This window comes from Delphinus delphis, chromosome 13 (genome assembly GCF_949987515.2).
Source record: "Delphinus delphis chromosome 13, mDelDel1.2, whole genome shotgun sequence".
NCBI lineage: Eukaryota > Metazoa > Chordata > Mammalia > Artiodactyla > Delphinidae > Delphinus > Delphinus delphis.
The window spans coordinates 84921154-84948903 of record NC_082695.1 but is presented as its reverse complement, the minus strand read 5'-3'; the positions used below and the strand labels follow the sequence as shown (position 1 = coordinate 84948903).

Here is a 27750-nt window from a genome sequence, read left to right as displayed (position 1 = left end):
ACACTTTGGGATATAAACTATCTGGCAATGAATACATTTAAATCCCTAAAACTGTTAAGAAAATTTTCATATTCCACTCTTCAAAAGCCACTTAATATGTCCTCTGAAACCCAAAGTGCCACTTAATAGACACCCTGGAAAACCAAACAACTAGGGCTTAGAGACAACTGAAAAGCTGTGAGAGACAGGAATTTAACAAACGCATCAGAGGGACTAGGCTTCTTGATAAAAGAGATCTGCCAAACATCGTGCCTTTGGAATCACTAAGGCTCAATTAATTACCTTGAGAAATGTTAAGTGTCAACAAAGACTATGGCAGCGTCCAGAGCCACGGGGCAGTGGGAGGTGAACTGGGTGGAGGCCGACTGGCAAATGCAGTTAAGGACTCCACATTTGGATGGGAACAAATGTCCGAACTCTATCACTCCTCTGCACCTGGTGGGTAAAGAGACTTGCTGCGCTTTACATACCTGTGTGAGTGCGAATGTGTGCTAGGAACGCCATCGAATTGCTGCTGCGACACATCTTCCCACAATACTTGCAAACGTTCCCCTGATTTTCCTCTCTCTCGCGGTTGATTTGCTCAGTGTCTTCCACTATGTACTTATTCACCTCTCGGAGCAGTTCCTCATGCTGCCCTTTAATATGCAGAAATAAATTCTGTTCAGAATCAAAGGGCTCTGTACACTTGACACATTTAAAGGTGGCCCCTCCCTCGGGAAGCTCCTCGACGCTGGCCTGTTCATTTCTCATGTGACCAGCACTGGCCAAATGCTGATGGAGGTTGCTCTCCGTGTAGAACGACTTTCCACACAGCAGACAGTGGAAGTGTTTCTCTTTTGTAGGATGCTTCATGGCTATGTGAACATTCAGTCCACTCAAACCATCTGCTAAGAAGCCACAGTCATCACAACGAATTCGTGTGGATTCGGCAAAGGAACCGCCGTCGGATTTCTTCTTTTTCACACCTTGAGCACAGTCCTTTAAGGGCAACTCACTCATTCTCACTCCTGCTGCTATAAGCCCCTCTTCAGACTGGTCTAACAGGTCCCCATCTTCGGGGTTCTTTATCCTTATGATGGAAGAATCAAACCGGCCAAAACTGTACACGGCTTGTCCTTTATCATCAATACTGATTATAGTTTCATAAACATCAGTATTTTCAACGGTGCTATCAGAAGCTGGACCATCCTCTTCCAAAATTATTTTACTTTCATGTTGGGAATTCATCAGAATCTCCTTATTCTCTAGAACGGGATCTTCTGGCACATCTTTCAAATCCCCTGAACTCTGCACACTTCCAACTTTGTTCTGACCACTGCCACCCAGGTTGAGCTCTTCTCCAGTTGCTCTCAGCATGGTGCTCTCAGCCGAATGCTCTCCTTCTAGAGCTCCGGGGCACACACGTTTGCCAAGGACTTTATCTGCCTTGTCCCCTACGTTTCCGCCATCACTCTTGCAATGTGTGTCTGGATCACTGACGTCATTCAACATACTGTGGTTTTCCTTTGCTGTCTCATAATTCAAAGCTGAGCTTCCTGAATTTTCATTCTGAAAGTTGCCTGGGGAGCCATAATTAGAGGAAATATGAAGGGACACCATCTCCTCCGGTTTTGTAACTTTATCCTTGGCAAGGGGCGGCTGGAAAGCTTCACAAAAGGAATGATCTTCGCTGAGATTAGATTCTTCCTCAGTCTCAATTTCTACAGAGCCAGGAGCGCAGAGTACTTTGGACATATCTAAATTAGTATTCTCATCCAAAATAGAACAATCAGCAGCATTTCTAGCTCTGAGAGTTTCAGAGGGTTGGTCTGAAATTATCTGAAATTCTTCAGACCTTTGCTGATGCTGCCCTTCAGGAATAATGATGGTTTTGGACATTTCTGCAGAACTGGCTTCTACGTTAGAAGAGTTCAGGTAAGACTGCCTTTTCATCTTATGTTTTTCTGTTGCTGCGTGCCTGGTCATCTCCCGCCGAGTCACAGCATAGTAATCACACGCCATGCAATAAAACGCAAACTCTCTTGTATGTTTCCGTTTTATGTGCAGTTCTAGAGAAGGAGAAGAGTAAGCGTTAAACTCACAGCGCGCACATTTGTTATCTCCTGTACCTGTGTCATCTCCCTGGGAGCAGGCATTGCCCTGATGGATAAGGTCCTCTGGTTCTAGAGACGTTTGTTCCTTTCTCTCAAGAATGTGACCGTTAGTTTCCCCATCTGTAGAATGAAATACATTCTCAACGTCGACTTCAACTGGATTCCCTTGCTCTAGTACTGGCTTTTCCGAAACAGAGGCGTCTGCTTCAGCTGACTCGTTGGCAGGTACATCCGAAACTGCTGAAGTGGTGTTCTTCCTACAGGCTTCAGGGTTCCCCCCTTCCGGGCCAACAATGATATCTGAACTTGGTTTTCCACTCGCTTCTATTTCTACACGTCCTTTATGTTTCTTGGTGGCACAATGACGTTCCATGTCTCCCTTAGTTACAGTATAATACTTACACACTTTGCATAAATAACTGTACTGGTGACTGTGTTTTCGTCTAATGTGCACGGTCAAGTTTGTAATACTCGAGGCCAAAAGACCACAGTGTGAACACGTCCGTGAGATGTTACCTTTAGGTCTCCCTCTCTTTGGGGCAGTGGTCAAAGTTAATTCAGCCTCTTTGGTGATTACACCAGATTGTGACAGTTCCTGGGGAAGGAGGATGCTCTTGTCGAGACAGGTGTGCTCCTGGAATTGCACACCTTCCACATGGCCTTCTATCCTTCCATTCCCAGAAATGGTAAACTCTTCTTTTTTGTCATTTGCACCTATGCAGACCCTTTCAATACATTCTTCAAAGCTTAAGCCAATATTATTTTTCTTAGCATTTTCAAGATGTTTGCTTCTCTTAATGTGTTTCTCCATTCCTTCTTTGCTCAATGAGTAAAGATTACATGCCTTACACAGAAAGTGATAGTCTTGACCATGGCGGAGCTTTATGTGTCTTGTGAGAACAGTGGAAGATCTTGTTTTATAAAAACACTTCTTACACTGAAACTGAGGCTTATTCGCATGTCTTACTTCATTTCCATGGCTTACCCTGGACTGAACTGGCTCTTCCTGAGCTGCTTTTCCTGACTCACTCACAGAATCTTTTGTATTTTCTGATTCTAAAGTACTTAAAGGTAAAGTCTGTAAAACCAAATCATTGTTAAATGATTGAGAAGTCTTTGGCTGACCCAACAGGTGAATGTGCTTCTCAGTTGTCTTGTGTTCCTCCATGTCTTTCTCAGACGAGAAGCACAGATCACAAGGCGTGCAAAGGAAACCCCTACTGTGCTTTTCCTTCATGTGGTCTCTCAGGTACATTTCATTCAAGGAAGTAAAGGAACAACACTGACAACTGAGGCCGGGGGCGGTCTGCTGATGCTGGTTATTGTGCGAGTGTGCATCCAAGTCCCTCCTGGACGCACTGGAAAAGCCACATGTCTGGCAGTGAGACTGCATCTCTCCTGCGTGGCTCCTCTTCACATGGATTTCCAACTCTGTCCTGTTTGTGGCTGTGTGTCCACAGTCTGTACACGTACACAACACCTGGTCATCAGAAGGCAGCCTCACCGTCACCGAGTCAAAGGAGCATGGGAGATGGGAGCTTCTCCTGTCTTGCTTCAGGTCCTGGGTCTCTGCGGATGTGACGCACAGACCCTGGACGCTGCCACTGGTTTCTGCATGCTGGGGTGTTGACTCAGCATCACTTGTTTTCATCTGTGTTCTAAAGTGTTTCAAGCACAGCCTCTGAGTTTCAGTAGTGCCTCTTTTGTTAACTCCTAAAAGAGTGAACCTTTTCTTCGCCTGGCCCCTTAGGGCGAAAGCGCCGCTGCGTCGTCGGAAGCTGCTGCCCAGCATGAGGACGTTCCGCTCAGGTCTGGGTCTTGAGGACGTACTGACACCGTGGGCTGCCTGGAGGGTGTTTCTGGTAGATTCCAATTTCTCTAGGAGACCCTCTGAGGTGACTAAGGCTCCTAACTTTTTACTCTGGTTTTCAGGATTCCGAGGTATATCGAGGGAGGTTACATTTTCTTCAACAATCTCTACTTTTTCTGGTGAAGTACTCCTGGATGGCATCATTTCAACCAGCAACTCACTGCCATTTCCACTTTGTTTAGAAATGCTTCCTCTGAAATCTTTAAATTTGCTTCCAACGTTTTGTAATCCTTTTGAACCGCCATTCTTTGCTATTGGCTTAGACGCTCTTGGCTTTGTGCGAACACTTTTTGTTCCCATGGGACATGGCTTCTTAGGAAAAGGCTGTTTGGTTAAGATCTGTACAAACCCTCCACGAGCAGCAAGGTTCTGACGCCGGAGATGTGTTTTGCCGAGATAGTGTGCGTTCAACAGGTTCTCCTCCACACACTGAAAGCCACAGAGGTCACAAGAAAAGACCCTCTGTGGCCCGTGCGCCTGCCTGACGTGCACATGTAAGGCCGTGCTGCTCTCTGCTTTGTGGCCACAGGGGCCGCAGGCGTGGTCCTCAGGCTGCTGCATGTGACACTCGGCATGCTTCTCCAAATCGGAGCAGGAAACAAACGAGTGACCACATGCGCCGCACTGCAGAACTGCATCCACACTTCCAAGGGTAGTGCTCGCAGGCATCTCGTTCTGGGGGAAGGGAAGCTCTCTTCCTGGATCAAGGAAAACCATTTCCTGAGCGGGCTTCTTCTCAGCGTCTGTTTCCAGAGAAGCAGCGTCTGTGGGGCTAACACTGCAGGGGGCGGCAAAGGCACCAGGAAGACACACGCCTCCATCAGGGTCACTAAGGAGGGCCCCCACCCCTGTCCCCGCCAACGGGACACCCGCTTCCGGGCCTGAGCCCTCAGGCCTCTCTGACCCAGGGATGCCCAGCTCTCCTGACTGGAGGGGCTCTGCCTCAGCTAATTTCATTCTCTTGGAAGCGTGTTCATTTCCATCATTCCCCACGACAGCGCTGTCAAAGTCCGATGACTCTAAAAAGCCTCTTTTGCTTGTGGAATTTTCAGAGGAATCTGCTATCACCTCAGATACAGGCCCACAATCTACATCATGGGGTGAACTATTTCTCAAGTCTTTTGCTTCTTTGTTTACACTGTCATCGTCATCATTCTCTGGTTTCTTCTCAGTATCCATCACTAATAAAGTGCTGATGATGCTTCTTGTGTCAGGGGTGGCTCACTGGGCACACATAACCTGGGAAGAAAATAAAAACGGTATAAAACCTTTGAACATAAAGAAAAGACACACAAGTTAGTCGAAAAGTCGACATAAAGTGACACACTAGACGAAAAATATCATAAAATTAGCCTCGAGGTCTCCTTTACATTGAGATGGATTTGATCGCGTGTGCAAAGTCCTTTATGAAATGCATGAAATCAGATTTGGGGCATACCACATCATCATACTGCTGACTCAGGAAGCAATGCTACATTACTTTGATAGAAAACGTAATTTTCAACCAGCTTACAAAAAAACTCCCATGTTTTAATTCTTTTTACTGGTACATTTCAATTTACTACTTAAAAAAAAAAAAACAGAGAAGCCCTCTTTTCAAAGTACATTTCCGTGAACTCCCATTCTGTAGAACAGATTAAACAAAAACTGCTGTGATACAAGTCAGGGAGCCAGCCCTCCCCCTCTTTAGCTTCCCAACAGAAGCCCAAGTCCCAGTGTAAGGAAAACATAATTTTGAAACAACTGCTTCATCCTCTTCCCCTAGAGCAAAGAGTCTGACTATCATCCTTCTAAGTACATTCTAATTAACAACATGCATGTGCTCATCATACATCATCGTTCATGTTCAAGCACTGTTGCCAATGAACAGCCACTCCTGTTCCAGGTGTCAATCACCAATGTCTTCATCTAACAGTCATTTTGTGTTGTCTGAAGGTTAACAGGTTAAGGGGAAATGTCACTGATAGAGTAGAATTAATAACGTAAATTTTAGTGGGGGGAGGAAGAATTTTATTGAATAAAATGCTTTAAAATCAATAACATTGATTTTATTTTTCATTATGCTATTTAATTCAATTAAAACATATCATTTTCCATTTACTTTACACCATGAATGGAATTCTCAGCCAAATGCCATTTGATTTGATGTTAATTAAAAGTATTACTCATCAAGTATTATGGCCTCAAAGCTAATGGTAACTATTTTTAACTATTTTAACCATTTTTTTTTGTTTTTCTGTCACGATGACAAACCAAATGAAGGCTGTTGTTCTGACTCTGCTAAAAGTAGGGACTAGAAATTATATATAAGATAATGACACCAAAAGCATGAGTAACAATTGAAAAAATTAATAAATTGGTCTTTATCAAAATTAAAAGCTTCAGGGCTTCCCTGGTGGCGCGGTGGTTGGGAATCTGCCTGCTGATGCAGGGCACGTGGGTTCGTGCCCCGGTCCGGGAGGATCGCACATGCCGCGGAGTGGCTGGGCCTGTGAGCCACGGCCGCTGGGCCTGCACATCCGGAGCCTGTGCTCCACGGCGGGAGAGGCCACAGCAGAGTGGGAGGCCCGTGTACCGCAAAAAAAAAAAAAAAATTAAAAGCTTCAAATGACATTATCTTCAAAGACCACCAAAAAGAAGTGAAAAGACAAGCCACAGGATGGGAAAAATGTTCTGCAAATCAATATCTGATACAGGACTTCATCTAGAATATATAAAAAAGAAATCTTGTAACTCAGTGATTTTTTTAAAATCCAATTTTAAAAGGAGCTGAGGGGCTTCCCTGGTGGTGCAGTGGTTAAGAATCCGCCTGCCAATGCAGGCGACACAGGTTCGAGCCCTGGTCCGGGAAGATCCCACATGCCGCAGAGTAACTAAGCCCATGCACCACAACTACTGAGCCTGCACTCTAGAGCCCGTGAGCCACAACTATTGAAGCTCTCGTGCCTAGAGCCTGTGCTCCGCAACAAGAGAAGCCACCACAGTGAGAAGCCCACGCACCGCAAAGAAGAGGAGCCCCTGTTCGCTGCAACTAGAGAAAGCCCGTGCGCAGCTATGAAGACCCAACACAGCCACAAAGACCCAACGCAGCCAAAAGTTAATTAAAAAAATGTTTAAAGGAAAGGAGCTGAATATACATTTCCCCAAAGAAGATATGCAAATGGCCAAAAAGCACATGAAAACATACTCTACATGAGCAGTCATCAGAGAAATGCAAATCAAAACTATAATGCAACACCCACTACGATGGCTAGAATCAAAAAGTCAGATAAGGGACTTCCCTGGTGGTCCAGTGGGTAAGACTCCACACTCCCAGTGCAGGGGGCCCAGGTTCGACCCCTGGTCAGGGAACTAGATCCCACATGCATGCCACAGCTAAGAGTCTGCATGCCGCAACTAAAACCCGGGGCAGCCAAAAATGAATAATAAATTAAAAAGAAAAATTTTAAAACGTCAGGTAATAACAAGTGTTGGTGAGGATGTGGAGAAATCAGAACACTCATACAATGCTAGTGGAGATGTAAAATGATGATGCCACTTTGGAAAAGAGTCTGGCAGCTCCTCAAAAGATTAAACACAGTGTATCCTATGGCCCAGCAATTCCACTCCTAGGTATATGCCCAACAGAAATAAAAACATACGTCCACACAAAAACTTGGACACAAATTTTTACAGCTGTATTATCCACAATAGCCAGGAGGTAGAAAGAACCCAAATGTTCAGCAACAGAATAATGGGTAAACAAAATGAGGTACAACAGAATGTTAATCGGCCACAAAAAGAATGAAGTATTAATACAAACCACGATATGGATGAACTTTGGAAACATTACGCTAAGTGAAGGAAGCCAGTTGCAAAAGACCACATACTATATGATTCCTTTTATAAGAAATACCCAGAATAGGCAAATCTATAGAGACAGAAAGTAGAATAGTGGTTCCTTAGGGCTGGGCGGGAGCACAGGACAGGAGATGGGAGACAGTGGGGTAGCGGTGGTGGATAATATCTGAAAGGTGATGAAGACATTCTAAAATTTACTGTGGTGATGGTTGCACATGTCTGTGAGTATATTTAAATCCATTAAATCATAGTATGAATGGGTGAATTGTATGGTATGTGAATATCCCAATAAAGTTGCTTAAAAATGTATAAATTATCATATGTAATTTACATACAAAAATATCTTGTATTTATTACAATATAATATAGTAACATATTGTATCACTCTTATAAAAGAGTGAAAAAGATAAATGTATAAGTTTTATTACACTTACAAGATGTACAACATCAGATCACCATTTCTTCAGAATGTGTTCCAGAAAAGATAAATTATATAAAAGGTCAATAGGTGTTTTGAGGGGAAAAAATATTCCTGGTCAAATAAGTGTAGAAAACTCTGGTTTAAACAAGTGTCTTTATCACAGAATTTGTCAGTACATAAGTTTTTCCCAAACTAATTTCATTACAGAGCCCTTTGTTTATAAAGAATCAAGAGGCCAGAGTTCCAAAGGACCTTTTAGAAAATGCTGTTTTAGATAAAGCATTGGGTTTGCTATTCAACATTTGTAATGCAACAGTAAAAAGAGGAAAGAAAGTAAGAAAGAATGAATCATGTGTCTGTTCCAAAATCTTCACTTAGGGCCTACTGTATGCCAAGTTATTTTTGGTTGTACTAGATACTGGAATTAAAGCAAAGAAAAAACAAAATCTCTGCCTTGCATTTTAAGGGGTGAGACTTTTTTTTTCCAACAGATATATTGTCCAGTCCAGGACATCGACTTCTGGTCAAGAGTCACAGGGACTGGACTTACTCTCATGCATGAAACAAATAAAAAAGAAAAAAACAGAATCTATGAAACAACAGCACAAGACACTGAAGATCGGGCACCAAAAGATAGTGCTCCTGAGAGATGAGAAACAAACCAGGTGAGCGCCAGCTTACTGCCTGAAGAATGGACGCAGGCCACAGACAGAGCCCAGGGACCTCCCAGCAGAGAGGAGGGCAGCTAGAGCTTGTGGGGCAGAGTAAAGGAGAGGAGAGATGGCAGAAAGAGAAGCCCAGAGAGCTGCTGAGGGTCCCTCAGGACTGTCCCTCTCAAGACAGAGGACACTGCCTTCTCCCCCCAGAACTCTCTCAAGCCCTTCACGCTCAGTCCCTGTAACCCACTCCCCTCCCCACTCCCGCACCCGGAGGCAACCGCCGCTCAGAATTCTTCCACAATAGATTAGTCTTGCCTGTTCCAGAAGTTCATACAAATGACATCAGGCAATATATACACTTCTGGCGGGAAGGAGGGTCTGGCTTCTCCCGCTCAGCACAATGTCTGTGTTGCATGGGTCAGCAATGTGCTCCACTTCGGTGCTGAGCACTATTCCACCACACAGATTTACAATCCTGTTGACGGACACTGAGCTACTTCCTTTTTGGGCTGTTATGATAAAACTGCTATAAATATTCTTGCACAAGTCTTTCATGAACATAGATTTTCATTTCTTTTATGTAAACACCTAGGGGTGGCCTTGCTGGGCTAGAGGGCAGATGTGTGTGCTTAACTGTATGAGAAATTGCCTGACTGATGTTCAAAGTGGCTGTATTTATACGGCCACCAGCAGTGTCAAGAATTGTGACTGATCCACTTCCTCACCAACATTTGACACTGTCAGCCTTTTCAATTTTAGTCTTTATAGTGAGTGTGTGTGAAGTTACTCTGCATTTCCCCGGTAACTAGCAATGGTGCTGAATGATGCTACATGCTTTGCAAAGTCCTTGTTAGCCTTTGGCCCGTTTCTTACATCACTTGTCTGTTTTATTATTGAGCCTATGTGTTCTGGATATAAATCCTTTGTCAGATATATGTTTTACAAATATTTTCTCCCTTTCCATTTTATAAATGTTGTCTTTTGATAAGCAGAAGTTTTAAATTTTGATGAAATCAATTTTTTCCTTGTTCTGGTTATTTACGTGTCTAGCTTGCTTTCTGTCTCCCAAGCTAGAATGTAAGGGTCTGGTTTATTTTATCCACTCACATGTCCCAAGAGCCTACATCAATTCCAAGCACACAACAGGTACTAGAATGAACAAATATCTCACTGTGAAATAAGGAATGTCTCCTATCTAAGTATTTATAGATGAAATGAAAAGTGTCTGAGATACACTTTAAAATGGTCCAGGAAAGGAGCCTAGCGAAGGCTAGGTACCGACAGTGCTGAAAGCTGAGTGACAGTTACATGGGGATTCAGTATGCCATTCTATCAATTTTCTATGTGTTTGCATACATATATGTTTGAAAACATCCATAACAGGAGTTATTTTAAAAAACTTTTTAACGCTTAATCTAAAACGGTGAGAATTTCTTTCAATAACGAGTCCTTTCATCTCCTCCTCTTCCGACACCGCTGTGGCCCGCGGCTACACCACCTTCACTACGGACACTAGCAGGTGCACATGCACAGAACACACAAACACCAACCCACGGAAGACCCACACACGTACAACTATTCAGAGTCAATGCTATATAGACGGCACATGACTCATATATTTTTGGAGACAAAAGAATGACTATATTAATATGCAGAAGCAAAATAATGAGGCTCTTCATTATCTCCTATATAATGGCTCCAAAAATTCTAAAACAAAAGGAGAAAATGTTTCTACATCTGTTATTTCCCAATTGACTTTTGAAATTAATGAAATAACTCAACATCTCATTATACCAAGAAAGAACAACAAACATTCAACAAATATATATATTGAGTTGCCTAGAAAATGAAAGAACTATAATGATACAAACACATCCTTTGCCCTCAGCAGGCTCATACTCTATTAGGAGCCATGTGACATGTATGGAAAGGAACTCTAATACAAGGCCACATATGGTCACGTGTGTGATATAAACTAAGAACTACAGCAGTATAAATGAGCAAGGGACCATACTGCCAAGTAGACTATTTGGCTGAAAGAGCAGAAATATCATTTGAGCTAAACCCCAGGACACTAAAACTGTTTTTTTCTTTTGTTGAGGGGGCAGGTAGGAACAGTTAAACATTTCAAGCAGAAAAAAGGGATTAGCAAAGCCGCAAAGCACATGCAATGAGCATGTGAGACTGTCAGCAGTGCAGACAGCTACAGCCCTGGCTTTCTACTGCAGGGCAACTTAAAACCCAGGCAGATGACCAACACCACATCATAGGAGGCTCCGAATTAAGAACTGGAACTTATTCAGTAGTGTCAGTGGGGAGTCACCAAAACACAGCACTGCTTCAGGAAGACTCATTTTTCAGTATGCAGGACATATCATGGGTAGAGAAAGTCTAGAGGCAGAAAGAGCACATTATAATAATAGTTTAAGTTATAAGGCCTGAACTAGAATGACATCAGTTAAGTGGGAGTGCAAGGTGATTTAGTAAGTATCTTAAAGTGATCTAGAAGGGATTCAACAGAAATGAGGAACCTTTTATATATTTTTTTTCTTTTTCTTTTTTTAAAAAGAAAAACCTTCATCAGAAAGCTTATTAGGTTATTATAGCAGAATTCAAAAATTACCCAACTGGGAAAGTTCAAGGACTCTTTTCTGGAGGCAGATTTAATTCATTCACTCAACATTTATGGAAAGCCTACCATGTACCAGAAAGCACCTTTAATTCTCTGTGAACAAAGCGAAACAACAGGACAGGCATGGGACTCACTGTCAACACTCAAAGTAAGTAAGGCAGAATCCCTGTTCTTTCTGAAAGTCCTGGTACTTGTACCCATTGGAGAAGCTAGTGAGTCTCCGATTTCTTCCCACAGCAAGGTTTCAAAATTCAGAAGACTTAGTAGATTTTTAGACTAAAACAATGAGATATATTATTAAACCAAATCTTCTTAAAGCATACGGTTCCTACACAAATTCATCAATTACCATCCAACACACATCCTCACTGTGTCAAAGATTTTCAAATATGCAATTCCATTTATAGTTTCTACTCTCATCCAAATTCTCAACTAGTAGCTGCTCCTCAACTAAAAATAAATCAATAAATACATTTTATATAGTGATCTTCAACTTTACCTATAAAAAACTATCAGCTCACCAAGAAAATGTCCCAAAAGAAAATCTCTGCTCTAACTGAAACAGTCTCTGCTACAGTTTAAAAACAAAAGAAAATTTTAAAAGTGCAAGAAAGAAATCAAAACATGCATATACTTTTAAAGAACAATAATAAGAACCTGGAAAAATGGTACAGATGAACCGGTTTGCAGGGCAGAAATTGAGACACAAATGTAGAGAACAAACGTATGGACACCAACAGGGGAAAGCGGCAGGGGATGGTGGTGGTGGTAGGATGAACTGGGCAGTTGTGATTGACATGTAGACACTGATGTGTATAAAGCTGATGACTAATAAGGACCTGCTGTATAAAAAAATAAATTAAATTAAATTTTAAAATAAAAAAAAGAACAGTAATAAAACAAATCAATAGCAGCATTCTGATGACACCTGGTGGCCATTTCTCACAGGAAGTTTTTTTCAGCATTTTTAAGAAAGTATTCCAGGAACTAGTAGAGAAACATACCAGCTATTCGACCATTTCATATGCTAACCTTACTGTGGGCAGCACGGATGAAATTTTCCCCTTTCACTCCACCTCTCGCCTTCGTGTCTCTCTTCACCCCGTTCCTCTTTCGTGCTGAGTGTACGTAAGCGAGGCTGAGCTCTGTCTCTCACACACGCAGGGACACGCTCGCCAGGAGTAGGACGAGGCCATCCACACAGGAGACCAGCTCTCCCCACCTGCACCCCAGGCCAGCTCACCCTCATCCGTCCTAGACTGACGCAAATTCCTGATGCAAACGCTGTGAAGTTGGCACGCGTTGGCACCAGGCCAAGAGTAAAATCACAGCAGGGGGCACGTGTGTGGCAGGGCAGGTGTGCACACACAGGCATATTCAGAAACTCCGGATGGCCTTCACCCTTTCCCTTTGGGCCTGGGAGGTCAAGGTAGGGCAGGTAAAACGCCCTACGAGCCTATTATGATGTGCAGTGGCGACAGCTGAGACAAGAATAAAGGGAAATTAGCGGACTACTCAGATGTCTTTCTTAATCTACCATTTGAACTGGGCTTTTGATTGAAAATACGTCTCTTACCATTATACTATCACTAACTTAATACAGTACCACCACATCCCTATGGAGAGGCTGCTAATGAGAAACTCTGAAGCATCAGTTGTCCTTACAAACACCAAGTGCATAACATAAGGGTAAATAAAAGGGTACTTTACTTTATGTAACCCTCCTCTCACCAAACTCTCTCATCAGAAGCATCAATGCCTAACAGAGACCACAAAACAAAGCATCTGACCCTACCCCAAAAAAAAAAAAAAAAAAAACACTTTTCTATGAAAATGCTCACAAGTTGAATAATTTCTTCCATGACAAAAGAGTATAATGTAACACCCTAAAAACCATTTACTAGATAACACTGGAGGCAATCTACCACAAATGGATGTGTAACATAGTTGTGGTTCATCTGCAATGGGACTGGCACGTGAATCCTGGGTCCACTAAAGCCCACCTCCTCACTGTCCCAAGAACTGGCTGCAATGCTCTCCTCAGCTATGTGTGTGAACCTGTGCTTCTCCCCACCCAGGAAAATGCCTGTGGTGGTTCAAAATGAGTCCACAGAATTCTCTGATGCTCCCGGTAAAGGGTGGGGCTAGCCCTCACCTTGGTGTAGGCTGGCCTGATGGCCTGCCTAGAAGGGACAGAAATAGCGGGAGTGAGGGTGCCCCACCATGCTTCGAGCCTTCCCCTTCCCTTGACGGTACCCTGTTGGGGAAGCAGGACAGCACCCCTGCAGCCCACAATGGGGGCTCCAGGAGGTGGCGAGGGACTGAAGCTTCACTACCAAGAGCCAGAAGAACTCTGACGACAGCGACGAGGGAGCAGCTCCTCCAGCCCCAGGAGAGCCTTCAGGCACTTCAGGGACGGCGGCCCACGAGAGACCTGGCGCACAGCCACCCAGGTGAGCCCACTCCCAAATCCCTGGCCGCAGAAACTGGCTTGAAGCCCCACGTTTTGACGTAATTTGTTACATAGCACTGGACTGCTAATATAATGCCTGTTCTCTCCCTTTACACCCTGCCAGGAACAGACCGGCTCAAGTTCACCCCTCCTTTATATGTAGTTCATACATAATTTCCTTTCCTATATGCTCCAGCCTTTAACAGGAATCTTCTGTACTAGCAAAAGAGTATTAAGCTACACAGGAGGAGGTCAATAAATGTTAAGTGAAGTATACTCCGAAATGCATATCGAGGGCAGAATTCCTAACAAACTGCCACAAGATTTTAGAACTTAAGAAACTGACATTTACATTGATGCCTCTCCCACTACCAAAATCAGATCTGATATAGCTTACAGTGAAAAAGTGGTGTAATAAAATCAAGAGTTATTAAAGAGATAAGGTGGAATTTTAAATTTAGATTTGTATGGAATAAAAGAAAAGTCCTAATATTTCTGAAAGACCTGCTCATTTTGGAGGAGGCTTTTCCTTCTTATAAGCCCTGCTAGAGTCGAGTTGGTAGCAGCCTACAACCTAACATTCCCCAAACCTGAGGAGGTGGCCCATGCAGTAAACCCATGGACAGCCATAAGTCATCATCGGGGCTGAACAGGCCGCAATCCTGGCCCCCAGACTGCGTAACTCCCACACCTTCCCCTGGCAGGAGGCATCCAAGCTCAGGAGATGTAGGGGTCTCCGGCCACAGGACCTGTACCTGGTTAAGCTTCACCTCCAAAGCATCTCACATGCCATGTCCAGCTTAATCCTAAAAAGAACCTTCCCCAGCCAGTCCAAGGACGCACTGAAGACAAGCAGGCTAGAACTATGTGCTCCTAAGCCCAAATGGTCAGAGTAAAGTAAAACTATCAGATGGAGAAAAAAATTCTCACTCAAGTCAGAATAGAATATTGTTTCTATTCCAGGGGTACCCACGGTCTATTTCAAATATCCAATTTGATCCTGTGTGCAAGTTAAAAATTAGAATATTTCTTTAGTGCCTAAGTGAGAGCTCAAACAATCACGAAAAAGTCATACTAAAAGGGATCAAACCATGGTAACCATAACAGAATAAGTAGGTCATCATCCCTTCATCAAAGATTGCCACCTTTCCAACACTACTTGTGAAGATGTATTAATACTAATAAAAAACAACAAATCACAGGACAAAAATAAACTGTAAAGTTAGCTCAGCCTTCTTACCTGGCTATTTCTTTTTTTTAAATCTTCCTACACTTCAAGTACTATTTTCCAAATACGTTAATTGATCCCGTAATAAAGTTAATTTTATGACTATCTTATATCAACCATCTCTGACAAATGTACCTTTTGTGGTATTTAATATATCTCCTTTCAAAAAGTATTTTTAATATCAATGTTTTGCTAGTATTTCTAATTGTTTTGATTTTTTTAAGAAAGGAAATTCTTATTGGAATAAAATAATAAAAGGAATGAAGATTCTATGAGTAAAGTAGAAAATGAAAAAATTCAATGCCATTGAAAGCAGACACAGGATCGTTTGTATCTTATGCCATATGAAAAGCTTGTTTTATTATCAGTATAGCTAATCACAATGAAACCATCTCTTACAACTAAAGACATTATAATGAATTTTCTTTACAGCTAAAGAGAAATGGGATTTGCTGTTTCACATCAAATAGAACAGGCTGTATAAATTCTTCTTCCTATTTATTGTAAAACATAATTTCATCTATAAAATCAGTCATGAAATATTAAAACTGAAACAACAGAATTTATATCCTTTACTTAATTTAGTTTAAACAGTCTATTCACTAAAAGGTGGGGTGGGGGAGAGGTACATGTGATAGAGCCCCTGCTTTCTCATTAAGTGTTTCCATTAGACCCTTTATTTTCAAGAATTTATAATGCAGCCATAAAAAAAAGCATCCCATAATAAAAGTTAGTATACTTTCCTTAAATTTTCCTTTCATCTTTTTCAAAAGGCAAGAAAATGAAGCACAAAGCATACGAATGCTGAGGAAGGGAAGAGAACGAGGAGAAAAAAATTAAAGAAACACAATGCATTTACACTGAACATGTTAAGCACTAGTGAAAAGGAACATTAATGTACAAGTAAGGAGGCCTAATTATTCCAACAATACACTGCAGGACACATGGCAAACAGTTAACTTTTCTGAGCCTCAGTTTCCTCATCTGCGAAGTGAGAGGCGACTAAGATTTCTAAATTCCATGAGAAAATCCCTCACTGACAATAAAAAAAAAAGTTGAACACTCAACCAGTAGAAAAAAGAATGGATCTGTTTTTCATTCCAGCAGGAATACTACGGAGAAAAAGGCTATTTCCAAAACGTAAAAATGGAGGGAAAATAACAAAAAAAAAACAGCTAAAGACACGTTCCATACTGTTCTTGCTTTAACAGATTCCTCAGGTCCACTGAAGAGATGGATTAATACCATGGCTAATCAAAGAACGGCAAGGAAAATAGACTAAAACTACTAATTTTGGAAGAAATCTGGAAAACACTAACTCCAAATGTCGATAAGCTAACACATGATATAAAACTATCAAGCCTCAAGATTTTTGGAATATAAATTATTAGGTATCAAAGATATGAGTGTTAAGAAAGTATATTTAGAAAAGAGAAAACTTCAGTATTAAATTTTAAAAATGGATATAGTTCTAACCAAGTCCAATTATCTAATAAGGTTAATAGTTTTTATTTTCCTCTGGGTGATGAAATTATAGTTAATTTTTTCTTCTTCTTCCTGGCTTTTTCCTATACTCTTTCCTAGATATATTACTTTGGGGGGGGGAGGAAATTAAGGGGGAAGCTTAAAAAAAGTCTCTACACATGGTAAGTAACGGAAAATGATAACTCCTCTCAAGACGGGAAGAGCAAGCCCTCAGGTAGAAATACATTTATGATTATGGTTCTAAGACTAAACTGAGCATCAAAATCTTACAAATAAAAGTAAATTTAAGGGGTGACTTGTAAAAGTCAGAGATGTTTGGGGTCTAATTTTGGTCAAACACCGAGGGACACCAAGAAATATCCCTAGGGTCATCGGACCGCCCACTAAGCTCAAGAGAGGAGGAGGGGGACCAATAACAAGCACAGCTGGCACCCCCATCTCGGCCTCCGATACCTCCTCACTAAACAGAACCCGGTTCCTCAAGGAATGGCAGATTCTAGGCCGGGGGCAGGGTCAGTACACCACGAGCCTGAAGAATCTCATCATGTCACGAAGTGGGGAGAAATGCTTTTAGAAAACGTTGGGACAAAGACACAGCAGTCAGCTTGAAGAGGTGCCTACTGACTAAATCTGGGACAACATGAGCGCCACAGTCGTTAGTGCCAGTAAACCATTAAAAGCAGGTATGAAGAAGTCCATACTCACGTATGGGAGAGAGGGAGACAGACAGAGAGACTGATTAGACACACAAATGGACGGGCTGACAGGGCAAAGGTTACAGCAGAATGCTGAGGGCCAACGGGTAAATGTGGAGGGAGTGAGGGGATAGAAAATCGTACTGACAGAGACTGTATCGGGCAAGAACTATCAATGGATGCCAGTTCTAGGGGAGCAATTTTGATGTGCAAAATGTCTGAATGGCATTAAACCATCTCCCTACAAACTGCTTATTTGCTGCAAGGGAAGAAAAAAAATTCAGTAATTATACGGTGGATAACTCAGCTACGCCTTGCCAGGGGTGATCAAATTAACATCCTCAATGAAGGCGGACATGGGATGCTTGCAGATATAACACCCTGAGGAGGACAGGACACCTGTGCATCGCTGCAGCTGAGAATGCCGAACCTGCAGCTAATTAAGAGGAAACAGCACACAACACAGAGTGAGGAATGTTTTATTTGAAGACAAAAAAAATGTGGGAGGACTGCATTCTTCACAAATGTCAATGTCATAAAAGACAAAGACAGACTATGGAAATGTTCCAGATTAAAGGAGGCTAAGGAGATGTGACAACTAAACGTGCTATGTGTTCTCAGACTGGATCCTATGGTGGCAGGAAAACATGCCACTAAAGGCATGCTAGGTCAGCTGACCAAAAGTACTGTGATGGTTAACTGTATGTGTGAGGCTAAGGCATGCACAGACAGCCAGTAAAATATTATTTATTTCCGCGTCCATCTGCGAGGGTGTTTCTGGAAGGGATAAGCGTTTGAATGGTAGACTGAATAAAAAATGTCCGCCCTCACCAGTGTGGGCTGGCAACACCCAATTTGTTGAGGGCCTGAATAGAGCAAGACGGTGGAGAGGTGGAGGAAGGTCCAATTTGCTGTTTTCCTTGAGTTGGGACGTCCACTTTCTCCTGCCCTCAGACATCAGCATTCCCGGTTTTTGAGCCATCAAACTCAGACTGACTTATATCACCAGCTTTCCTGTTTCTCGAGCCTGCAGAAATAAGAAGTGGGACTTCTAGGCCTCCATATCCGCATTAGCCAACTCCTATAAAAAAATCTCCTCATATATATTTGTTTACATCCTATTGATTCTCTAGGGAATCCTGACTGATACAGATTTTGATACTGAGAGTGGTTCTAGAGGAATAGGATTTTCCCTTGAATTGGAACTGAGGTTTCTGGAAATGGCTCTCTAATGTGATTAGATTTAAGGATGCTAATGACTATTTCCAGTAGCAAAGAGAGTACTGATAACAGTCTATAGTGTGAATAGGAAAACGCTGTACCCAGAGTCCCACTAGACATAGCTGGTCTGCTAGTTTCCAGGTGACTGCAGTTACTTCTACTAGAATGTTATGGGGAGCTCCCTGGTGGGCCAGCAGTTAGGATTTGGCAGTTTCACTGCCCTGGCCCGGGTTCAATCCCTGGTTGGGGACTGAGATCCCACAAGCCACTCAGCATGGCAATCAATCAATCAATCAATAAGAATGTTATGGATTAAGCACTGAAGACACTAAAATAGTATTCATCATGTGAACAGTATTTCCCAAGTATGACAGAAATACACTACTGGCATTTAAAATAAAGTTATGTGCCACAAGTAAGGACTTTTAAATAAGTGTGTCTTATTAGCATGAATATTAGGGGAAAAAAATAACATACCAACCCATGACTCCACATACATTACTTCTTATGACAAGGCTAAATTTAAAAAATAAAAAGTGAGGTAAAATACTGTGGAGTAAAATATAGCAAAAACAATGAAGGAGTAAATAAATGACTAAAGTGTGGAAAACTCTACATTCATACCTTATTTATTTACTAATTTTTTGTATAAATTCTAAGAAGTCAATAAAAATAGATAAGAATTCTCAACTCTAAATTCATCTGTAAATAAGAGTGTTCTGAAAATCCCTCCCTTCCCCATGGCAGGCAACCCTTCATAGCTGGCATCAGAAGTCTTCACTTATTAATTTTCACACGAGTACTGGCTACCTCAGATTATACCTTTAAGAAAACACTGCGGCCTAACAAAATGTTCTAACTCTGTAACATTACGCTTCTGCAGTCTGAGGAATAGATAAGAGAATTATATATGTGGAGAAGAAAGACTGCAGAATACTAATTTTCTACATATTCATAAACTGCCTTTCCTTCAGATGTGGGTACAGTGGCTAGAATCACCCTAACAAGAAGTTAATGCCCTAATTCCATAACTGCTATAATAAGTGGACCTGAAAATGGCTCAAACACAAGTTCCTATCTCGCTCCTGTAAACTCCCAAGGCAGGTGTTCCAGGTCTGCAAGCAGTCGGCTCCCAGCTGATTCAGGAATCCTGGCTCTTTCCAACTTGATGCTGACTCAGAGCTTCCTCATTCTCTGCATCCAGCTAACAGAAGACGAAAGCAAGCGTGAAAGAGGCAGGGCATCTGCTTCTTTAAAAGCCTTGGCTCAAAAGTGGCACCTACCACTTCCACTAATTCCTGCTTCACTGAATAGAAATCTGAAAAATGTCACCTAGAGTTGTGCAATCGTCCCTTGCGGAAGGGAAGAACTGATTTAGGTGGACAGCTAGCCAGCTCTGCCACACACCAATCCAAAAATTATCACACTACTTGTCATTCTACCATTAATGAAGGCTTTTAATCTTTATAAGACTTACCAAGACCTGTTTTGAGAAATGCAACTGCCCCTGGAAGAGCCTACTAAGAGCTACTACTTCCACATTTGTAAAACAAGGGAATTATACCCAATGTCAGTCATTTGACAAATTTAGCTAATCATCAAAACATGAATCCCTTGGACCTACACGTGGACAGATTCCGATTAAGAAAGTCTGAGGTGGGGACCAAAGCCTGTAGTTCTAAAGAGCTCCCTGTTTGATTCCGATGAGCCAGATTTGGGATGCACTGGATAAAAGTCCCTCCTAACCTCAAAAAAAAACAATATATACTTAACATACACCTACCAGACAGAGATGAGGTGCAGAGGAGGAGAGGGAAAAAAGGGGGAGGAAGAAAGGTGAATCAGGAAGGAGAAAAATGTACTGCACTAAACAGGGCCATCACACCAGATTCCGAACTCATTTGCCTACATAACAACTGGCCACATGACAGTATTCTGAATGTGACTTTCAGCAAACACTGTCTCAATCTACCACCCTGAAACCCTAGGGTTTTAAACACTACCCCTACAGGAAACCAGATTATGGACCCTGAAGAGTCTTAATGAAAGTCATTTGATCTCATTTTCTGAAAGACTATAATTTCTACTACCACTCTGAATGATCTAAATTTTCTAGGCTATTTTTAAACGTACATTACACCTTAGTTTAAATTCTAACAGTTTTATAATTTTATGCACTCGTATAACTGTGATTCCCCATTCTTTAATAACTGATCCAATAATTATATATCAAATTTTGATCCTTAATTCACAGTAATTCACAAATGAATTGTACCCTTGGAAAGAAGTGGTTTGTTGCTTGTTCTAGGTTTAAAACACAAAGTTTCCATTATATTTAGTAACTGACAAGCAAGCTAGGCTTTGGTTACATTGGATGATGTAACCTGGTACTACTCCAACTGTGTTAAGCAATGTCTTTTCCCAAGGAGGCTTCTTATTACCTTACTTTTTATTTAAAACTATTTTGTTTTTTAATAAAAAGTAAAAAGTAAAGCATATAAGAGAAAACAAAAGTATGAACATCAAACACACTGAAAAACACTAAGACTGAGATTATCTAGCTTTAGCAAAATACAGCCGAAACTAGAAGAGCTGAAGTAGCTAAAACCCATTTGAAGAAGCCTACTTTCTACATTTGCCCATCAGGGATCTGCGACAAGCACTATATGTGTCTGAAATGCAGACATCCTGCTATGGAAGGACTCTCACGGGCTGTCAACTTCTTAGTGAGGGGCTGGCTCTGTTAGAAAGTATGACATTACGTAATTACAAATGCTTGACAGTTCTGCTTTAGACAAATTTGCACTACGAATATCAAACAAAAATAGTACAACTATTTGGTTCCATAGGATGTGTAACTTGACTTAGGGCTTCTATAACCATCTTTTTATTTTTCCTATACTTGCTCATTTCAAGGAGCAACTGTCACACCACGATGGCTTAAAAAGGTTTACGGCATAAGTAATGTTTATTTAAAAATAGTCCTCATAATATGGGATACAAAAGGTTGCCCTTTTTAGCAACCTAAGCAAAGAAGTATGATTTCCTAAATCCTATGGCATGATACTACCACTTCCTAATAAACTGGAAGATGCAATCCTTAGAACTAACAACAAAATACAATTACTTTTTCTGCTTTCTAGACTTGCCATTTACTAGAATAATAAAGTCACGTACACTGGTGTAAAAACAAACCTAGCAAAATCAAGTAACTCGGAAAATGGGGGTGAATACATCCTTCACCAGTCCTGCTCTCTACTCTCATTCCTACTTTGACTTGGCCTTTCTTTCTGTAACACACAACACTCTGGGACACAACTCTGCTTTGTCTACGACTGCCTTCCTCCGACCTTCTCTGACAGAGTCAGAGACTTCCTCCACCTCTTCCCCCTCTGTGCCCACAGGACCTCCCCGCCTCTGTGACATGGGGCAATAGTGATCTGACACGCGCCCCCCCCAGGTTCACTGGGTGGCTCAATCCTCAGATAATGAGTGTAAACTCAGCACACAGTGTGCCTGCACAGTGAGCGCTCAGCAAGTGTTGACACTCCGTACCCTCGAAACCAGTCTTCTCCCTGATCTCTCTACTCCGGACAGTACTGTTACATCACAGTCCAACAAGAATGTATCTTGACCACCATCACCCCCATCATTATTTTTTTCATACAAACTGAATAGTCCCTGTGTAGACAGACACTGCAAAAAGGAAAGTTTGTTTTTAAAATATTTGGTAGATATAAAAATAATTTTAATGTGTACAAAGATATTAAGCATAATACAACAAAAATCTGAGTACAGATCACAGTTTAAGAAAATTAAATTCTTGTCTTTGAAGTCCCTCTTGGTGTGCCTATCACCTTCCCTCTTGTTACAGAGCTACCCATTAACTTGTATTTTGTTTATAATTTACCTACTTTCTTTACTACTTTGCCATACCTGTATTCCTAATAATATGCAATTCTGTTTTGCATGTTTCTAAACTTAAAAAAGAAAAAGGGAAAAATACTAGATGCATTCTTCTGCAAGTAGCTTTTTTTCCCTCAAGTTAATGTTCCTGATACTAATCCTTGGTGATGCATGTGACTGAAGTCCATTGGGTTTCACAACGGCACAGTACTTCATTACAGGAATATAGTACAATTTATTCATTCTCCTGTGATGGGCGTGGCTTCCAAGGTTTATCTTTTACAAACAGTGCAAGAGTGAGCATTCCTGTACATGTCTCCAGTCATTCACGGACCCGAGTTTTTCTGGGGCAGTGGTTTGCCCATTTTAGCATGCATCAAATCACCTGGAGAGCTTGCTAGAACAGAAAGCTGGCCCATCCCCAAAGTTTCTGATTCAGTAGGTCTAGGGTGGGTCCCCAAAATGTGCGTTTCTAACAACTTCCCAGGAGATGATGGGAACACAACACAGAAGCAACACTCTAGGGTAAAGACATAGGAGTGGAATTACTGGGTCAAAGGGTACACGTCTCTTTACTAGTTAATTCCAAAGTTATTGTACCAATTTACACTCCCTCTTACACTCTTCCTACCCTCCTGAAAAGCAGATATTGTCAGATTTTTACACTGTTGCCAAATTAGCGTGTATGAAACTATATACCATGCTGGTCAAATCTGCAGTTCTCTAATTACTGATGAAGTTAGCATCTCTGCATTCACGTGTCCTCTTCTGTGAAATGCCTATTCAGGTCCTTTGCCCATTTGTCTATTGTTCTTATAGATTTGCAGTTGTTCACCTTTCCGGACACTAAACTTTTATCAGTAATATGTACTAAAAGATCTATTCTCACTTGTGACTTGTCTGTTCACTTTCTTGATGGTTTCTTTTAATAAACAAAAGTTGTCAATATCAAGGTTGTCAAACACATCAATCCTTTCTTTTATGGTTTGCACCTTCTATAATTTAAGAACCTTTTCCCTCTAACAGAGTAACACAACTATTGCCCTACACTGTCTTCTAAAAGTTTCATAGTTTTGCCTTCTATATATAAGCCTTTAATTGACCTGTAGCCGATTTTGGTGAATAATGTGAATTAGAAATGTATCCCACTGCTAAGAAGTTTCCTGTTTGGTAAGAGCCACAGATACAGCCAACAATAACTATACACAATAAGTGCCCCAAGTGAAATATTGGTTAGATGTTAATCACTATTTTGTTGAGGTTTATTCTGCTCTCTCATTGAGGAAAACAAAAAACTGGAAATTTTCAACATGAAAACTTGGAAAGTTTTAGCATATTAGTCAGAATATGATCTCCATTCACCACACTCCAAGAAGCATCTTTAAAAATACCAAAAAAATGTTGGATTATTCTTAAAAAAAGCATTGGGGAAAGTGTGGGAAAATGTGCATTCTCAATAGTACTGGTTAGGATATAAATCTATACAACCTTTCAAGAGGGTAATTTTACAAATTATATATCAGAAACCTTAAAATGTGTATTTTCTTTGAGCTATCAGTGACTCTTTACAGAATTTACCTTAAAGAAATAACCAGACAAAATATGTGTTTAAGGATATGCACCAAGGAACTCTTTACATTAGAAAAAACTGGGAACAAACTAGTATCCAGCAATGAGGTACCGCTTAAAGATGAAGCCGCCGTGGCACATCCATAGACTGCAATACTGTGCAGATTACAGAGCTGTACTGACAGGGGGAAATGATCACGGTATTCCGGTAGCTTATAAAAACACTTAACAAGATGCACAAACAACATTTATTTAGTCATAAATATTTATTGAGTGCCTCTATGTGCTAGGTACCAAGCAAGTTACTGAGTAAACAGAAAGAGGGATCTGTCCCCTGCCTCCAAGGAGCTTACAGGCACTGGGAGGAGACAAACCAGGTTTGTATCTGCCAACTGACTCAGGCTGGGATATTAAAGGCACACGCATTTCGGAAATAGAGATAATTTATGTGTAATATAGCCAGCAATTCCATTAGCAAGGAAAACACGTGCCCCAGCCCCATGGGCTAGCAAGTGGGTAAGCAGTGGGATACCAGGAGCAACTGCCTGGTGATGAACTGAAGTGCATCCATCTTCTAAATGCTCCAGGGAGAATTCTTAAGAAATGCAGCACAATTATGGAAAGTCGTGCACTGGAAGACACATGTGAGACAGGTCACAGAACCAAAGCAAAACAATTCAGACAAACAGCTTCCACTGTTGCCAATTCAAGACGAATACTGCCCGAGATCAAGTACAAGTTCTTGAGCAAATAATTGTTCTTCCAGCAGTGAAACCTCTACCCTTTCCAGCTATGTTTGAGTCTAACAAATAGTACTGAAGCCTCCCAAAATAAGAAGTATTCCACAGTTAGGGTCAGGTTCAAAGGATTCTGACATTAGATGTTCACTTATTTTAAACTTTTGCACCAAAATCAGGCAAATTAGGAGGGTCATTAATTACAAAGAGAAAATGTTTAATCTTAGAGCACAGAAATATGTCAGACATCACCTCAACCAAGAGGTCAAAGTTAACATTCACCACTGATAAAATATATCTACATCATGTGCATTCCAATGCGATGCACTGAGGGCAAACTTCACCGCTGTGGTATTCTTGCCAAAAATGCCTAACCCTCAATTTAATCCTGAAAGAACATGACACAAATTCAAACCCACTAACATTCTACAAAATAACTGACCAGTAATCCTCAGAAGTGTCAAGGTCATGGAATATAAACCTAAAAGGAACCGTCACAGATTGGAAGAGACTACAGAGGCATGATAACTAAATGCAATGTGGGATACTGGATTGGATGCTGAACCAGAAAAAGCACAGCAGTGGTGAAACTCAAATCAAGTCTTTAGATTAATTGTATCAACTGCCCGGTTTTGGTAACTGCACTACAGTTACATAATGTGTTAACAAAGAGATCTGGTTAGAAGATATATAGAACTATCTGGACTGTTTTTGAAATTTTTTTGTAATTCCAAAATTATTTCAAAGTAAAAAGTTTTTAAAAATCATTTAAGATGCAAGATAAAAAGGTATGGGGATCGCTCATTAACTCTAACATTAAAATATGCTAGCTACCTCCTCCAATAACTATGCTTAAAAAAAATTCCAATAATTGCAACTAAGGTGTAAACTGGAATAAATGACAATTATTCAATAAATGCCCAAGACTGCGATCATCTAGAGAGCAGAGTAACTTTCCAGGTAAATGACCTACCTTACTTTCCCCCTTACTCTTTTTTAATTCAACTTACATTTCTTCAATATCTATTACAGGCATATAATCTGTGCTTGGGCCCGATAAGATTTTGATATATAAGAAAAGAACATTTTAGTACACAAAACAACACAGAAAAGCATAGAAAAACAAAGATGGAAGTAACTTTTTACTCCCATACAACCTAGCAATCAACCTGGACACGCTTTTCAGTGTGAATGTTGGTAAGACTGGGGGCTCTCACAGCTCATGTGTAGCCCCTTCAATAGTAAGTGGCTCTGACCACTAGAATTGTCTCCAAAAATTACCCTTGAATATGCCAAAATGACGCTGAGAAGTACTCCATTTCCAGTCCTTTTTTATTTTTCATCTAATCATATGTTGTTTATGCATTACTGCTTGTGATACAAAATTTAAAAACTTGATTCTCTGAGTACCAGGGAAAAGGTTAGGCGGGTAAAACCTGCAGAGGTTTACTTACTCTCCTCTTATGAGAGATCAAAGGCAACATCACGTGAGGCCAGGGTTCCCAAAGTGTGGCCTCAGAGCCAGCAGCTTCAACATCACCCAGGCACCTGTCAGGAGTGCAAATTCCCAGTCCCAGCGCAGGCCTGCTGAATCAGAGCCCCTGGGTGATGCCCAGCACCTGTGTTTTCACAAGCCCCCCAGGTGGCTCTGATGCACCTTAAATTTGAGAACTATTGATGCTTCAAAGAGCAGAAAGCCTAGCCTATAAATCAGGGGGCCTGATTCTAATCCTTGTTCTGCCACTAATTTCTGAGACATGTTTGTCACTTAGCTTCTGGGGGGCTCAGCCCTCTCATCAGACAATGAGAGAATGAAAATAGATCACTGCCACAGTCCTTATGCCCTCTAAAATGGGACAACTCTATGAGGCCTAAAAGTGAAAAGAGAACCACAGGGATTTCTCTTTCATCAAAATGAAACAATTAAAATTTCTCCCTTTCATCAACTGGTCTCTGAATCATATTTCTTATTATTTTAAATAAAACTGCGTTAACTTTGCTTTAGTGAAAGCCATATAAACTCTAATTTTACAGTTTCCTATTTAGTTCTGTATCAAGTCTATTTTGGAGGAGTTCCACATAATAACAAAACTTCCAAGAAACCTACGCTACAGACTGAATTATAATTCCCGCCCCCAGCCCCCATCCCAAATTCGTACGGTGAAGCCCTACTCCCCAGTGTGACAGTATTTAGAGACAGGGCCTCTGGAAGGTAGGTTTACCTGAGGTCATGAGGGTGAGGCCCCCAAGATGGGATCAGTGTCCTTACAAGAGGAAGAGAGACCAGAGTTCTCTCGCTCTCTGCCACGTGACAACAGAGCAAGAAGGTGGCTATCCGCAAGCCAGGAAGATTCCCTCAGCAGGAATCGGCACCTTGATCTTGGACTTCTCAACCTCCAGAACTGTGATAAATGTTTGTTGTTTCAGCTACCCAGGCTATGGTATTTTGTTATAGCAGCAAGAGCTAAGACACTCAAATGTCCCCTCTGGTGTGGGGATCTAACACGCCAAGTTACAGTGCAGAACTGTGCTCCATGACCTCTCATAATGACTGTGATCGAACCACAGGAAGTATTTACAAGCAAGAAAATCAAAGAATTTAAAAATGTATAGATCTAGATATTTCCATTACTACACAGCTTTCATTTATCCTCCTGTTCATGGATTTATAAACTGGGATGCTTCTCGCAACCTGTATTACCTGTGAAACAAATCTCTTCTTAGAGGGGCTGTGAGAGAGGGAGGTGAATCAAATAGAAGAGTCTGTTTTATAGAAGAGAGTTCTCCTCTAATAAAACAAACCTAATTAGAATGAATGTTGGGGAAAATGTCCCATCAATCAAGTGAATAGCCATTAACCCTTAAGATCTCCACTCAAATATATCCTGAAAGCTCTCACCACTCCTGCCCCAGCAGTGATCATTTCCTCTGTGCTCCCG

General features: G+C 41.3%; 1 protein-coding gene across 2 annotated transcripts in view; it reads right to left on the bottom strand.

Annotated features, from left to right (window-relative positions):
• The window catches only part of ZNF407 (zinc finger protein 407), a 420562-nt gene that overhangs the window by 391012 nt on the left and 1800 nt on the right, over positions 1–27750 (bottom strand). For both annotated transcript variants that reach the window (XM_060029226.1, XM_060029227.1), the window contains exon 2: positions 471–5205. In XM_060029226.1, coding sequence (XP_059885209.1) covers positions 471–5145 — 4675 coding nt within the window. In that variant the 5' untranslated portion in view covers positions 5146–5205. The remainder of the gene's footprint in view (positions 1–470; positions 5206–27750) is intronic.